Raw genomic sequence first — 15,695 nt, 5'->3', positions numbered from 1 at the left:
TAAAAAAACCCCTAAAGATTCATTCACAAAGCCTCTGTAAGTGGTAAATGAATTTAGCAAAGTTTCAGCATACAAAGTTAATGTACACAAATCAATAGCTCTGCTACACAGCAACAGTGACCAAGCTGAGGATCAAATCAGGAACTCAACCCCTTTTACAGTAGCTGCCAAAACAAACAAACAAACAAAACCTTAGGAATATACCTAACCAAAGAAGTGAAAGACCTAAGACCTCTACAAGGTAAACTACAAAACACTGCTGAAAGAAATCAGATGACACAAACAAATGGAAACATATCCTATGCTCATGGATAGGTAGAACCAATATTGTGAAAATGACCATACTGCCAAAACCAATCTACAAATTCAATGCAATTCCCATCAAAATACGAGCATCATTTTTCACAGAACTAGAAGAAACAATTCTAAAATTCATATGAAACCAACAAAGGGACCACCAGCCAAAGCAAGACTAAGTAAAATGAGCAAACTTGCCTGGCTTCAAACTGTGCTGTGATATCATAGTAAACAAAACAGCATGGTTCTTGAATAAAAATAGGCACATAGACAAATGGAAGAGAATAGAGAAGGAAGAAATAAAGCCAAATATTTACACTCAACTGACCTTCAACAAAGCAAACGAAAACATAAAGTGGGGAGAGGATACCCTATTCAACAATGGTGCTGGGATCATTGGCCAGCCACATGTAGAAGAATGAAACTGGTTCATCTCTCACCTTATACCAAAATCCACTCAAGATGGATCAAAAACTTAAATCTAAGAAGCTGAAACCATAAAAATTTTAGAAGATAATATCAGAAAAAACCCTTCTAGACATTGGCTTAGGCAAAGAGTTCATGACCAAGAACCTAAAAGCAAACATAACAAAAACAAAGATAAATAGATGGGACTTAATAAAACTAAAAAGCTTCTGCATAGCAAAATAAATAATCAGCAGAGTTAACAGACAACCCACAGGATGGTAGAAAATCTTCACAATCTATGCATTTGACAAAGGACTAATATTCAGAGTCTACAAGGAACTCAAATCAGAAAGAAAAAAATAAACCATCCCATCAAAGTGGGCTAAGAACATGGATAGACAATTCTCAAAAGAAGATACACAGATGGTCAAACAAGCATATGGAAGAACGCTCAACATCACTTATTCCCAGGAAAATGCAAATCAAAACCACAGTGCGATACCATCTCACTCCTGCAACAATGACCATAATACACAGATGAAAAAATAATAGATGCTGGCATGGATGCAGTGAAAGGGAAACACTTACACTGTGGGCGGGGATTTAAACTAGTACAACCAGTATGGAAAACAGTGTGGAGATTCCGTAAAGAACTAAAAGTAGAACTACCATTTGATCCAGCAATCCCACTACTGGGCACCTACCCAGAGGAAAAGAAGTCATTACACGAAAAAGATACTTGCACACGCATGTTTATGGCAGCATACTTTGCAAATGCAAAAATATGGAACCAGCCCAAATGCCCATCCCATCAAGCAATGAGTGGATAAACTGTGGTATGTATAAAAAAAAAAATACGTGTATAAAGTTTACATAATCATCTGTCTTCTTTTTCACGGAATCCTGGTGCCTAGTACAGGGCCAGACACACAGCTATCACTCCCCAGACTTTGCCGGAAGAATGAAAGGAGAAGGGAGGGTCAGGCACAGTTGGATCAGCTTGAGCCACCACGTGTGTAGCTGGCAGTGGAGGAGCCCAAGGCCACCCCTGCCCTGGATATCATTTCAAGAAGGGTGTTGCTGTGTTTACCCTATTAACTTGGAGAGACGCAGTGATGTGGCTAAATCCTCACAGAGAATGAGCTTTCCCAACATAGGAGCTGCGTCCTGTGCACACAGTCCCACGTGCCTAGCGCAGTGTGTGGCGGACACGGACACCCAGCATGCTTCACAGCGTCTCCTCAAGCTGAGTGAGTCATTCTCACCTTCGCTTGCTTTGAAAATGGTTTTATAGGGTTTGCTCCATCTGTTCTACAGAAGACAGAAGTGAGACTATGGGTTCGGGGACCAGGGCAGTCACGCCGGCTCCACTGTGCCCATGGGGCCTCTGCCAGAGAAGCGGAACGGAGGCGTTTCCTTCGTGGTGCCTACGCCGTGTGCATTTGGCAAGTGGGATGTTTGGGTTCCACATCCTGGAAAAAAACGTCTTCAAGGTTCCCTAGAGAATTCTATGACTCACATAAACTGCAAAGTCTATCTCCACATCCAGCTCTTAGCTGCATGTGCGTTACAAGGGTGCAAGGTGTTTTCCCCCCATTTTATTACTTCAAAATATCTGAAGGATAACAAGCTCTGCAATTTTCTAACTGATAACTTGCATCTTACCCAAACACACACAGCATTGTTTACGGAGGAAAATCCACTTGATTAAAAAAAACAAAAACAAACAAAAAAAACACCTATATATTGTACATAAATCTTACCATAATTATTCAAATTATCCATTCAGGATTAATAAAATATAAGGAGCTTTTGTAATTCTTGTAAATCGATAATACATCCCACCTATGACGAGATATCAGCCAGAGAATGGGGAAGTATAATTTTTAAAAGCAGCTCCATCTAAACCCTCCCGGGATTTTTATGCACACATAAATAAATGATTTTTGTCTTTTTCCAGTGTGAACAGAGGAGACAGACTTTCGAAAGAGTGGAGAAAGGGCCTCAGTGTGGCAATGCAGGCCCCCCGAGTTCCATACAGCATGGGCCAGGGGCAGAGGTCAGAGCCCTGCGGCCTCCTCAGGAAAGCTCTGTCCCCAGACGGCGGCTCAGCGGAAAGCCAGGCTGCCTCTGAGGTCTCCCGGGGGTGCACCTATGTGGGGTGGGCTCCCCCACGTGTGGGCGAGGAGGGAGATGACGGGGACAGGGAGGGACAGACACCGTGGGCAGTGTCCTCCGTGTGGCCAGAGATGCCTGAAGCACCGAGCTAAGGCCCGAACAGAAGGAAGGGATTGAGCCACCGAGTCCGACCCATGACCTGAGCGGATGAGCCAAAAATAAAAGATCTGCCCCCAGTGTCGAGTAGAGTGGGGGAAATCAAGGATTCAGAAATAGAAAGCATGTCTGCAGAAAAAGCTTTTGTTTGAAATTCCCTGACTCACTGGTTCTCTGCTATTCTCAGCAAATCACATTATCTTTGATGCCTCGATTTCACCACCTGAAAAATGGGGGAAGACGAATCGCCCTGCTGCCCACTTCCCGGGGCTGAGGGAGGGTGCGAGGTGTAGGAACCAGGGGCACCTCCAGAGCGCCGTTCTGCTTTCACAGCCGCTCCTCTGCAGGCGGCAGGAGATCCTCTCTGTCAGTCTTCAGGGGCCCAGACCAGGGGACCTCTCAGACGCCCGGGCCTCAGCTCACCACTTCGCCAGCTGCTGCTCTGCAGCTGGACATGGAGAACACATAGCTTTCCTCGGGACTTTTGCTTCACGATTTAGCAACGACCTCGATGCAGAAGGTGATTGCTGGCTGTGACTAGATGAGCACCATTTTTTCTAGAGAACCGGGGTTTTCTTCATGAGACCCCCCATAAAATCACCGTGCTGCAGAGACGTTACTGCTCTGCCTCGGAGGCTACAAGGAAGCCCCCATGGGCCATTTGCTGGTGCCCGACTCCCTGGAGCCCTGCGTCGGGAGCGAGCAGCCAGCGCTGGGCTCCAGGCTCCCGATTTGGTGCTCTCAGACTATGGGACACGGTCTCTAGCCGGTGCCCACGATTTGAGAGAATGTTCCCGTTCGCACTGAGTAATCCTTTTCTTCTCAGAAAGAAAGCACTCTCGGAAATGTGCAAAGGCTGACTTTGTCACAGAAGCAGAAAAATGAGGATCCTAGAAACTGAAAAGAGCTGTAAACTGTCTTCATCTGCCCAGGAATGACAAATGACAAACACTCTATGAGAAAGGAATAACCAGAAGGAGGGGTGTCTGCAGATGACAAGAGCCAGACTTCTTGTCTTTTGTGGATTCTTGCAAATAATTACCACTTACACATCAAATGATATGCTGTCCCAATTTTCTTAACAAAATCATACATTTTTCCTCTTTTCTGCCTCAATAAGTGCTCATGTTTCATGAAGCCAGTGTTATTCTCACCCGCCCCACAGCACGTCCAAACACAGATGGGCCTGCAGTGGCTGAGCCGCGCCACCCTCTTTCCGGAAGGCGTTATGCTTACCCTACCCTTTTCTAGAATTTCTGCAAGGACTAAAGTGATTCTTGTCTGCTGGACAGAAAAACAGTGAGAAATACAAATGCAAAGAGGCTGACACCATCGTGGTGACTTATGTAACACCAGCGTTTAGAGACGCCACAGAGACAGAATCGCAGGAGGTAATAAGCCAGGCTTGGAAGATTGTTTTATCAATCTTCTTTCAAAACGACTAGCTATCTCTTTTAAACAGTAATTGCATTGCTCTTAATTGCTTCATTAGTGCCTAGGCTTCATTATTCATCTTGTCTCTTCTATTCAAACCAGTTTAGATTGCTTTTCTTTCTCTTTTTTATGAGGAACAATGGAGCTCTGGGTTGCAGAGACAGGAGAGGCGATGCAGCCTCCCGTTCAGCCTGCCTTAGGCCGTATCCCGCAGGGTCTCTCGCCCAGACCTCCCCAACACGCTCGGGCTGGCGCTCTTCCATGCGTTCTGCCTGTTGCCACGACTCTCTTCCTGGCCCGCCTTCCTTCCTCCTCACCAGGGGACTCGTTGTGGGATCCAAGCAGCAACCCTGCTGACAGATGCTCAGGAGCTTGTCCCTGAGCTGCCCACGGGCCCCTAGATGCCCCTGCAAGGAGGCCACATGCCCAGGCCTGAGGGTCCCTCTGTGACCTCTCAGCTGGTGCTGTGTCATCGGCATCTTCCTTGGCTCAAAGAGACTGTCGTCTAGCCGCCGAAACCCTGTGATCCCCAGATAGCTATGTCCTGCCAACTGAAGGTGACAGCAGGAAGTGCCACCTGCCCTGCCTCCTGGTACAGATAGTTTCTGTTCTGCTGTCAAAAAGAGGGTGTAAAATTTGAGGGGAATGGGGAAGTAGCCCAGTAGCCACAAGGAAATAAAGTGGAATGACACCAACATTTTTAACAGCATCTCTGCGTCTGGTTTTATAAAGTTGACTTAACAAGAAAATAGTCCTATTGTTATTAATAAACATAACCCTGAAATCTAACCACTTTAAAAACCCATGCAACGAGCAGGTGTGGTGGCTCATGCCTGTAGTCCCAGCACTTTGGAAGGCCAAGACAAGAGGATCGTTTGAGCTCGGGGGTTCAAGATCAGCCTAGCAATGTAGTGAGGTCCTGTGTCTACAAAAAAAAAAAAAAAAAAAAAAAAAAAAAAAAAAATTTACGCGACAAATTCCAATATTTTTCAAAGATTGCTCTGTGAAATGAAAGCTCACCTAAAAATCTTCTGTGTATCTAAGAACACATAGGGAACAAAGACGGCAAAACAGCACAGAGACCCGGGAGCCTGGCGCCGCACAGACTTCGCCTCTGTGCCGTGGAAGCGGGCAGGGGGGGCCTCTCCCGGCCCAACGCCGTTGAAGCTGGCCCTCCTACCCCATCAGGACAGCATGCTGCCCTCCCCACCGCCCAGCACAGCAGCTCCGAGGAGGCTGGAGGAACGCCGCTGCCACCACATCCCATCCCACACAGATGAGCGCTCGGCACTCGGCGCAGAGGGTCACGGGTGTGGCTGGGAGGTTCACTGGAGTGCACTGGGCCCAACATCCAGTTCAGGTTCCCCGCAATGAGGCAGCAGGTTGCCTCTGGACCCTCGATAAGTGTGCTCTGTTAGGCCTCACCTGCTCACAGGAGTCATTTTGCTTCTAGATTTTTATTCCATGACTGTGATGTCTCTGTACTGAGCCCCCTCAAGTAATCCCTTAAAGAAGTACTTCCTGACAGAATCTGCTGGGTTTTGTGGTGGCTGTTCAGAATGTGAAGGGTGCCTGCCTCTGATGCATCAGATGAAATTAGACCGAGAATCCACCCGTCCCATGAATTTATAACACAAACTCCCCGACATGGCTACTGCCTTCTTGAGGGAGGAGGCCGTTCTCTCAGCAATGGGGAATTAAGGTGTATTGCAGTAACGCCCAAGCTCAAGAGCAGACGTCTTGTCTTACACCCCATCTTCACGCTGGCCTTCCACCAGAACTCACCTTCTCAGAAGCTGCACAGAACCATACCATGAGAAGCCCCATGCCTAGATATCATACACGATCTATCCCGAATGCCTTCCATACTGCAAAAAATATATGAGAGGCACACTTCACAAACTTCAGAGCAGTGAAAGGACTCACAGGCTGGGGTGGTCGCAGGGCGCCTCCTGCACTCTGCCAGGGAAGCCTTTTTGTTCTTTTCCATGAACACTAATGTCTGGCCCACAGGTTATCAATAAGTATTCTTGGCTGAATAACTGAATGGAAAACTGCTGCTGACTTGAATGGTTTTGTTCCCAAATAAGATGACTTTTTATCATATATGTTCAGACAGGCAAGAGGCATGGGCCGTTTTCTACTCAGTTCAGGTGCCACCACATTTCTCTCTTTTTCAAAACAACAGATGTTGGCAAGGATGCAGAGAAAGGGAACACTTCTGCACTGTTGGTGGGAATGTTAGTCAGCACAACCTCTACAGAAAACATACGAAAACCTCTCGAAAACTAAAAACAGAACTGCCGTTTGATCCACAATCGTACTTCTGGGCATCTCCCCTAAGGAAAGGAAATTATGATACTGAAAAACACCTGCACTTACATGTTTATCGCAGCACAATTCACAGTAGCATAGACATGGAATCAACGTCATGTCCAACAGCAAAGAGTCGGATCAAGAAAATGTGGTATAGATATACCATGGAATACTGTTCAGCCATAAGAAAGAATGAAATCATGTCTCTAGCGGCAACATGGTTGGAACTGGAGGCCATTATCCTAAGTGAAGTAATTCAGAAACAGAAAAGCCGCATGTTCTCACTTATCAGCAGGAGCTGAACAATGAGCACACGTGAACATACAGGGGGAATAGTAAGCACTGGACTACAGAGGATGGGGGCATGGGAATGCGGTGAGGGGTGAAAAATCACAAGTTGGGTGCTGTGCTCACTGCTGTGGTAATGGCTATGCTAAAAGCCCAGACTTCACCACTACACAATATATCCACGTAACAAAACTGTACTTGTACTCCCTAAATCTATTTTCTAAAAAAGAAGAAACATATATATCTCTTTGATCTGAGCCATAAATCCCTCAGAGACCTTTCAAATTGCCACTCCAGAGGCCGAGAAGGATGCCTAAAGCTTGTCTCTAACAAAAGTTAAACGACATCACAGAGTATTCAAATGACATTCATCTGCAGCTAGACTGAAAAATCCCACGTTGGGTTTTCAGCATCATCTATAAGAAATGTCAAGGAAACAAGTAATTTCCTCCAGTATTTTCTCATCATTCCCACAAATATTGCAAATGTATCTAAATATCAATATTATAGTTGTGCAAAATACTCCTAAAATCTGTTTGGAACTCGAGTCCTTCATTTATTAAGATGCAAAGACATACTGGTTTTCTATTATCCAGATAGAGAAACATCAGGAAACAGTAATAATTTCCTCCATCTCATATTCCGTTATCAAAAACAACTTTTAAAGAGGTTGGTTGCTTTTATTACATTCTATTATAAATTCACATCTAGGATGAAGGCAGCAAACCACCTTGCCATGTATGTACCTGTGGAACAATCCTGCGTGATCGGCACATGCACCCCAGAACCTAAAGTGCAATATATACATAAAATAAATTCACATTTAGATTTCCATTAAAAATGTGGAGAACGGGGCCAGGCGCGGTGGCTCACACCTGTAATCCCAGCACTTTGGGAGGCTGAGGCGGGTGGATCATAAGGTCAAGAGACTGAGACTATCCTGGTCAACATGGTGAAACCCCATCTCTACTAAAAAAAAAAAAAAAATACAAAAAATTAGCTGGGCATGGTGGTGCGTGCCTGTAACCCCAGCCACTCAGGAGGCTGAGGCAGGAGAATAGCCTGAACCCAGGAGGTGGAGGTTGCGGTGAGCCGAGATCGTGCCATTGCACTCCAGCCTGGGTAACAAGAGCGAAACTCCATCTCCAAAAAAAAAAAAAAAAAAAATGTGGAGAACAAGATAACTTGAGACCAGGAGCTCTTAAAAAAATAAATATTGTTAATGAATTAAAGGATTTTCTGTTAGTTGTTAAGTACTTTTGGGCATATCGTGTGCCATGGTCTAAATGTTTGTATTTCTCCGGAACTCATATGTTGAAATCCTAGCCATAAAGGTATTAGGGGGTGAGAACTTTAGGAGATGATTAGGTCTTAAGGTTAGAGTTCTCATGAATGGGATTAGTGCCTTTATAAAAGAGACTCCAGAGAGCCCCCTTGCCCCTTCTACCGTGTGAAGACATAGGAAAAGATGGCTGCCCATGAACCAGAAGGTGTGCCTTCAGCAGCCATCAAACCTGCCATGCCTTAATTGTGGACCTCCCAGCCTCCAGAACTGTGAACAATACATTTCTGCTGTGTCTAAGCCTCCCAGCGTGGATTCTGCTATGACAGTAGGACATGGTGTTACACAGTCTTGCTGCTCTGGTTGAAGCTAGCAGAATGAAGAGTCTGCTGCACCCATCCTGGCTCAGGGCCCTGTTGTCAGCCTCCTGAAGCCAACTACGAAGTCATCACATTAGTCTGCCTGCAGTAAATGCACTGAAAGTTCCCTGCAAGTCAGAGTTCCTATGAAAGCCTGGAAAAGCATTCTTAAAAATGACAGCCAGGCATTTCTCGGAGACTGCTGGCCTTATGAATTTGCTGTCTTATGAATTTGCAGGGAGGGCGCATCTTCCTTTCCCACTCCGGCCACTTTGAAAGTATCAGGTTGAGCATGATATTTTCAGGAGAGTCACTGCCTCATGTCTCCCTACCCTTTGATCTTCACAGAACTGGCAAAAGCAGCACTATCTACTCCCTCAGGGGATGCAAAGGTACAAGGCCAGGCCAAGTGTAATGTTCCAAGAATGCAGCTGGATCGCTGCACAGCTAGAAGAGAGCCAGACTCTAGACTCCCAGATCAGTGAAAACACACAGAACCCAAAGGCAGCTGGATAAAGGTTAGGCAGCTGAATGTCATTTTTCTTTTTTTTTAACCAGTAGGTTATGTCATCGGATCATAAGATCCAGCAACATTTGGCTTAAATGTTGCATTGGTGTGCGTAGGTTTAGACAGTGGTGAAATGCAGCATTCAGCATCTGAGCAGACCATTTTCTAAAACCAGTAATGTTCATTGATCCAGCCCTTCCAGTCTACAATATCTGCCAGCTATTTTCAAAGTCAGTAGAGTTGCAAATTGTATAACTTTCATGGCTCCAGGTGGCATGTGGCTGAACAACTCCGTCTTCTTAATGGCCACTTCCATGTCCCATGGCTCCAGCCACCTCTGGTGGAAGTGTGGCCACGTAACTGCAATGCCTTGACTACAGCCTGAACTCGGCTTTCGAATTTAGCTCCTTTGTGCCCAGTGTCTCCCTCATGGATACTTATTGTTACCAAAATCTCCCCTTAGAACACCAATGTTGCTGAGATACATTCACTTTATTAAAGTCTTAGCCTGTTTTCTGTTGCCTGGGTCAGGCCCACGCTCCTGCACAGCATCAGAATGAAGAACGGCACAGCCAGTAGCACTGAGGGCTCCTTCCTCTCTTCCCTTTGATGCCCACCTCGGGCTGCTAACCTCTCAGATATCCCATCTCTCTTTCCTTCTTTCCTAGTCTTCCCCTACCTTGGTCCTCCCACCTGCCCAGAGGGGCTCTCAGCAATTCCGCCTCATATGACTTCTAGTACAGGGAGCCCCAGGCCAGGCTTCCATGCCAGTTGGTTACTCCCAGGACTCCTTGACTGGTACTAATGCACCATGCCCCTTGCAAGCACCCATGCCAGGAGACCACAAACTTTACCTCACTTGACAGCCTTCCTTCCTATGTACCCGCTATTCCTTGTGGGGGAGATTACCGAATATAATAAGCACATAATATGTACATGTGCATATTTGTGCATGTATATGTCTAGGGACATATATGTCACTAGTCACTAGCAGATACTTAATTTCAAACTTCCATTTCCCCCTTCACTACTTCTGGGCCCAATCTCCCCTAACAAAGCAGAGCGTAATAAAATGTGTATAGTTACTTCTTCTGCAGTGTCTTCTACGGCGGGTTCTGCATCCAGGTTGAGATCCTCCTCTGTGGTCTGATAACAAAGATAGATGTTAAAGATGGTTAGCATTGCCACATGATTGTAGGCGGCCTCATACAGCTTATCAATCTGAAAAAGTACTAACTAAATATCCCGCATGAGTTCTGTAGGACATGGAAACCATATCACCATCTCTTCCCCCCTGAATTTCTGTGTAATGCTTCATGCCCAAGACGAATCCTTTAAACAACAGGTGGTAAGTAAGGCAGGGAGCCTTCCCGCTAAATGCTAAACTCAAACGACGAAATCAATGAAGCATGTGTGACTTACAGCATAATCTAAAGGAGGACAAGGTGATTCTTGCCAGTGAAGGCATAAACTTTCCCAAAGCTAAAAGGCTAACAGAGCTGACACAGAAGCTGAGAGGCGGTGAAGGCATGTGTGACCACTCCCAAGAGAACGGACAAAATCACAGTCCCAAGAGGGTGCTGGGAGAATGGATTCTATCAGAGAAACGAGGCCCAGCCCAAAAACATAAAGCAAAGTGCTTCTGTGGTCGGCACAAGGCTTAAGCGGAGCCATCTGGGTCTGAGTCTTTGCTTTCTACTTAACAACGTGGGGCAAACTGCTTAACCTGGGCCTTGGAGACACGGCAGCGCTTCTGTCTAGTGATGTGGGGAGAGCTCCATGGACGGGCACCGGCCAGCCATCAGCCCGGGGCCGCCAGGCAGTAGACACTCAAAGCGAACTGCTGTCACGACTACTATTTCCAGTTTCATCTTCTCACCTAGTAGCCAGGAGATAATCATCTCTACCCAGGCTTGACTATGAATCTTAGGGAATCGTGCTTGATCTGCATTGTTCATAAACGGGGACTTTCTCTTCCTCTAATGTATGATGGCATCCCAGAGAGAAAAATCATGCTTATTCCTCCAAAACAGCACAAATAGAATGGGTCAGTCAGACCTTGTGGGCTGGCTTATGGACTTGCCTTACTCATCATTCCTCCCATTTTCCTATCCTGCCCCCAGAGCATGCCCGTGGCTGCTGTGACCCTGCTGAAAGCAGTGATTGAGAAGTCCTCCGTTTGAGACGCGCCCTCAACTTGCCAGAGCATAATTCATGAAAAACCACGTTTCTTTTTCATGCTGCATTCTGCAGGGGTTTTCTGGAGGTCTGGCTCTTACTTAGCAGGTTTCTTTGTCGAGACACCTATCTATGGGTAAATTATATCATCTGAAATCTCTCAGAACAATGCATAGAACTGCAAAGAGTTTCCCTGGACAATCAGATGAATCTTCCCTGGGCTACAATTTTTATAAAGTGTATGCAGTGTTCTCTAGTACAAGGGACCTCAAACCCAGTTCAGTTCAGTTTTCTCAGATTACAGATGAGAAAACAGGCCAGAGAGGCAAGTCACTCGAAAAGGTGGTCAGCGCCAATCAAAAATCCAGGAATGCTGGTTCTAGTCCTGGAAACCCAACCATCAGTCACGTTCAATTTGCGTAACAGCAAGGAACTAAAGCACTAAAATCTAAAGTAAATCACTAAAAACTGAGCACTAAAATCTCTTAGCAGATTTTCTGATGAGAAAAGCATGCAGGCTCCTCCTGCAAGGGCTTCAGGGTATCTAACGTGGAGGTTCAGAGGCCAGATATGCTCCATATCGCTCTGCCACATTTCTTGATGTGAGAGTTATTTTAATACCATACAACATAAAACACAGACAAAACTAGGGTGTGAAATCAGCCTCTGAGTTCCAAAACACAGAGGATTTTGTGGATTTGGAAGCTTCCTCAGAAACCTGAAGTACCAAAGGGACAATATTTAAGCTTTCATTTTTCAATGGAAAGAACTCTAGTTTTCTGGGTTCCAACTAAATAGGAACTGAACACTGTCCTTACTCCACCAGCTATGCTCTCCTGAAAAATTTAGTTGAGAAGCCTGAAAAAAATTTGTTTTGCTTCAGGGTCTACTTAATATACCCCATTTTCCCTGAAACCTTTACCATCTGTCCTCTCCTGGGGCTGGCAAGGCAGGGCAGAGTATCAGTCAACTCAGCTCCAATTCTTGCCACTTGCAAGGCTTTCTAGGGTCATGGCATAGTTTTAAAATCATGTGAATCTATTCATTACTGATCCGTCTAAGAGCAATTTGAGAAATAAGTGAAACACAAGCCTCTCCTCATGGCTTTGGTCACTGGAAATAATATGAAGACCGGAATCCCACCTGGAATTGTAAAGCCCCTGCCCCGCCCCACCCGCCACATCCTTCCTCAGCCCAGGGCTGCATCTTCCCTCTAAAGGAGCCCTTCATTCAGGAGGGCCTGGCGCCTGTGTGCCTTACAGCTGCAGCACAAACAAACGTGCTGACGATGACCAACAGGGCTATAGGAAGCAGCAGTAAATAAGAAAAGAACGTCTAGCTCATCACTTGCTCATTCACTAATTCAATACATAGAAAAATTGAATCTCTCTCTCAAAAAAAAAAAAAAAAAAAAAAGGTAGACTTGAAATGACAACCCCAGTAAGGGAATGGATCTTTCCAAGGCATTGTCCTCAACACCAAGAACAACCCCACGTACAAACAGAAGAATTAGTAACACTCAGGAGCCCTGCTGTCATCCCTCCATCCCTCTCCCACCTACGCTACTTCCCATGAAGAGCAGTATCTGGGCTTTTCCAGCTAAAAAAAAAATGGACTTTAATGTCCATGCCATGACCAACCATCTCTATGAAACATCAACACATATGCGAAGCATAATTCAGTTTGGCTTTCCAAGGAAACTCTTCAATATGAGGCAGGAAGTAAATTCTCTTCTAAAGCAGAACCTCTCATTCAGTTTAAAGTTGTATTATGTGACGATGTCAAGACATACATACAAAAATAAATAAAATTTAAAATAACATTGAATTTATAAATACAGGGCTGGGAGTAGGAGATAAGCAAAAATTGAATTGAATTTTGAGAAGGTTTGGTGAGTTATTAAAAATCAGCCATGTTTAAATGCCGTTTCAGTTGCCATAAACACAGAGCAGGCAGATCTAATAATTTGGTAGATGTTAATAGCTTGGGAGAACTTTCTCTTCTAGGAAAAATGTATGTCGACCATCTCTAACGCAAATGGAGCAGATCAGACTGAGTGGAGCAGAGGTTGCCACGTCCCCAGGGACGCATGGAGTGAAACCTACCAGCAGCGTCTCCTGCACACCCACCAGCCCTGGGACGGGCTGGGAGCACGTTGATTTCATTATCCCTTCTCTTTCTCTTTAATCACACCTCTTTATCTGACCATTCATCCTTTTAAGGTTGCATTATCGTTTTTCCTTTAAGATCACATTATCTTTAGGCTTTCTGTGCCTTGATTCAGCATTGATTTTTGTCTTCCGGTTTCATCTTTCACTGTAGCAAACGGAAGGCTTCTAATTTAAAGCCACTTGTTGAAGGAAAATTAAACTGATGCAGATTAGTTGGGAAACGGGAATACTTTAAGACAGACACAGACTTTAAGAAGCCTCCTGAAGTTTCCTTAGGGGCAACCATTTGTTTCTCGTACACATTGTCATTTATGTATTTAGAGCACACGCAGGGCCGAGCGTGCGTCCACTCGCAGCGTCTATCCGTGTGACACACAACACAACACATGCACACACACACACTCCAGATCCAGCTCGGACACACTGCAGCCGCCGAATAAACAGGAGCCGACTGCAGGGAACAGCAGCGGCTGCAGGGCGGGGATTCTCACCGCGCGGTGAAAAGTGCGTTCCTCCCGCACTCACCTCCGTTTCCATAGGCTCCACCTCGATCTTTTTCCATAGTTCCAGCAACTGTGCGATCGGCATTTTTAAACTTTCCTTTTCTGCTGGTCAAGTATGGATCGTGAGAAAGGAAATAAATGAGGCTCGGACCCGCACCGGGGGCGGCCGGACGGTGTCAGGAGCCGGGGACGCAGAGGCGGCGGTGGAGACGAGAGATCCGGCTCCCGGAGGAGGCGCGGGGCCTGCGGCCGCGGGGGAGGGACGGGGGGGCTGCAATATGGCTGCAGGGGGGCGTCCCCTCCCTGCCGAGCCGGCTCCGGGGAGCTGCTGCCGCTTCCCGCTCAGCCTGCGAGAGGAAAGGAGGGGACGGCGCTGCGGCTTCAATCCGCTGCGACTTCGGCGGAGTAAACGCTGCACCTGCAGCAGCGAATTGGTTTCCTCCCCGCCCCCGCTCCACGCTCTGCCCTCCTCCCCCCACTATTTTACCTTAATTGGCTCTAAATGAGGGTGAAAGTTGAGTCTGAGGATGCCGCTGCCATAGAAACCGCAGAGCAACCGCGGGCTGGGGGAGCGGGGAGGGGGTTGGTGCGGCGGGTCTGCCTCCCCCAGGCGCCCCCCACCTCCCAGCCCGCCGCCCTCCCGGGGCCGCACACGCGCCTCCCACCGCGGAACGGGAGGGACGGGGACAGGGACGGGGACAGGGACGGGGGCGGTGGGGGCGGGGAAGAGCCCCACGCAGCACAGCTGTTTTCCTGCTGAGCGTTCGGGGGACCCCAGCACCCCTGGAAGCGCTGCGGACTGAGCGGCCTGCCCCGAGGGCTGGGACAGCAGCTGGGGAGAAGAGGGACCCAGAGGGGCTGGGGGTCGGGGGGTGCTGTGGGGCCTGCCGAGTCCTGCCAAGCCCTGCGCTGAGCTGCCCGGACCGCGCTGAGGCCTGTGCGGGGCAGGTGAAAGGCACGTGGCCGCTGGGGCTCCCAGTGCGGGGCCTGAGGGACGCAGACGCTGATCCAAACCACGTGTAACCTCCCTCAGCTCCTTCGCGTCTCCACCCAGTGTGACAAAGTCCTGAGGCTCAGGGGAGGAAGCCCGGAAGACACAGGCAGGCGCCCACCGGACCGCAAGGCCGCCTGAGCCCAGCCAGCCTCGGCTGCCTGGAGAGGAACCAGCGGAAAACTCCCCTCCCTGCTTCCCTTTTTTGAGAGTGGAATCGCGGGATCTCTCTTGCCTCTCGTATTACCCCCTGCTGTCCTGGGCTCACGGAAGATGCGTGTGTGTGTCAAACACACATTCATCTCTCCAGACGTCCAAGTGCTAACCCAGAAGCATTTTGGTTCCCTCTTTTAGGAAAGGTTGTTAAAGTCAACACTAATGCTGCTTTGGGAGTAAGTGTACCCATTTCTATAGCAAATTCCTTTATCTTTGAGGAAAAAAAAAATCTCTCTTTTAAATGGCTTAATGTTCTCAAAAATTATCAATCCCTTTTTCTTTTTCATCTTTATACAATCACGAAGAAATTCAATTCATTGGAAAAGAAGAAAAGCCCAAATCCCAGATACTTTATATCTCATAGCAAAGTAGAGTCCAAAGTTAGAAAAAGGGTTGCGTACTTTGTGTTGATTTATGACAGTCACTTTACCTTTCTACAAAATGATGCCAGAAGGACCTTTGAAATGAAT

At 46.9% G+C, this 15,695-nt stretch overlaps 1 protein-coding gene across 2 annotated transcripts in view; it reads right to left on the bottom strand.

The window, feature by feature from the left end:
* The window catches only part of RPS6KA2 (ribosomal protein S6 kinase A2), a 450,029-nt gene extending 435,624 nt beyond the window's left edge, over positions 1-14,405 (bottom strand). Inside the window, exons 1-2 of one of the 2 annotated variants that reach the window (XM_074397157.1) lie at positions 14,041-14,405; positions 10,253-10,312 (exon numbers count right to left, since the gene is read on the bottom strand). In XM_074397157.1, coding sequence (XP_074253258.1) covers positions 10,253-10,312; positions 14,041-14,103 — 123 coding nt within the window. In that variant the 5' untranslated portion in view covers positions 14,104-14,405. The remainder of the gene's footprint in view (positions 1-10,252; positions 10,313-14,040) is intronic. The other variant, XM_039467500.2, reaches the window with a different exon arrangement.
* Between the last annotated feature and the right edge of the window lie 1,290 nt (positions 14,406-15,695).

The sequence above is a fragment of the Saimiri boliviensis genome, chromosome 4 (assembly GCF_048565385.1).
Source record: "Saimiri boliviensis isolate mSaiBol1 chromosome 4, mSaiBol1.pri, whole genome shotgun sequence".
NCBI lineage: Eukaryota > Metazoa > Chordata > Mammalia > Primates > Cebidae > Saimiri > Saimiri boliviensis.
The sequence above is the reverse complement of the archived record's forward strand: the minus strand, read 5'-3'. Positions and strand labels throughout refer to the sequence as shown.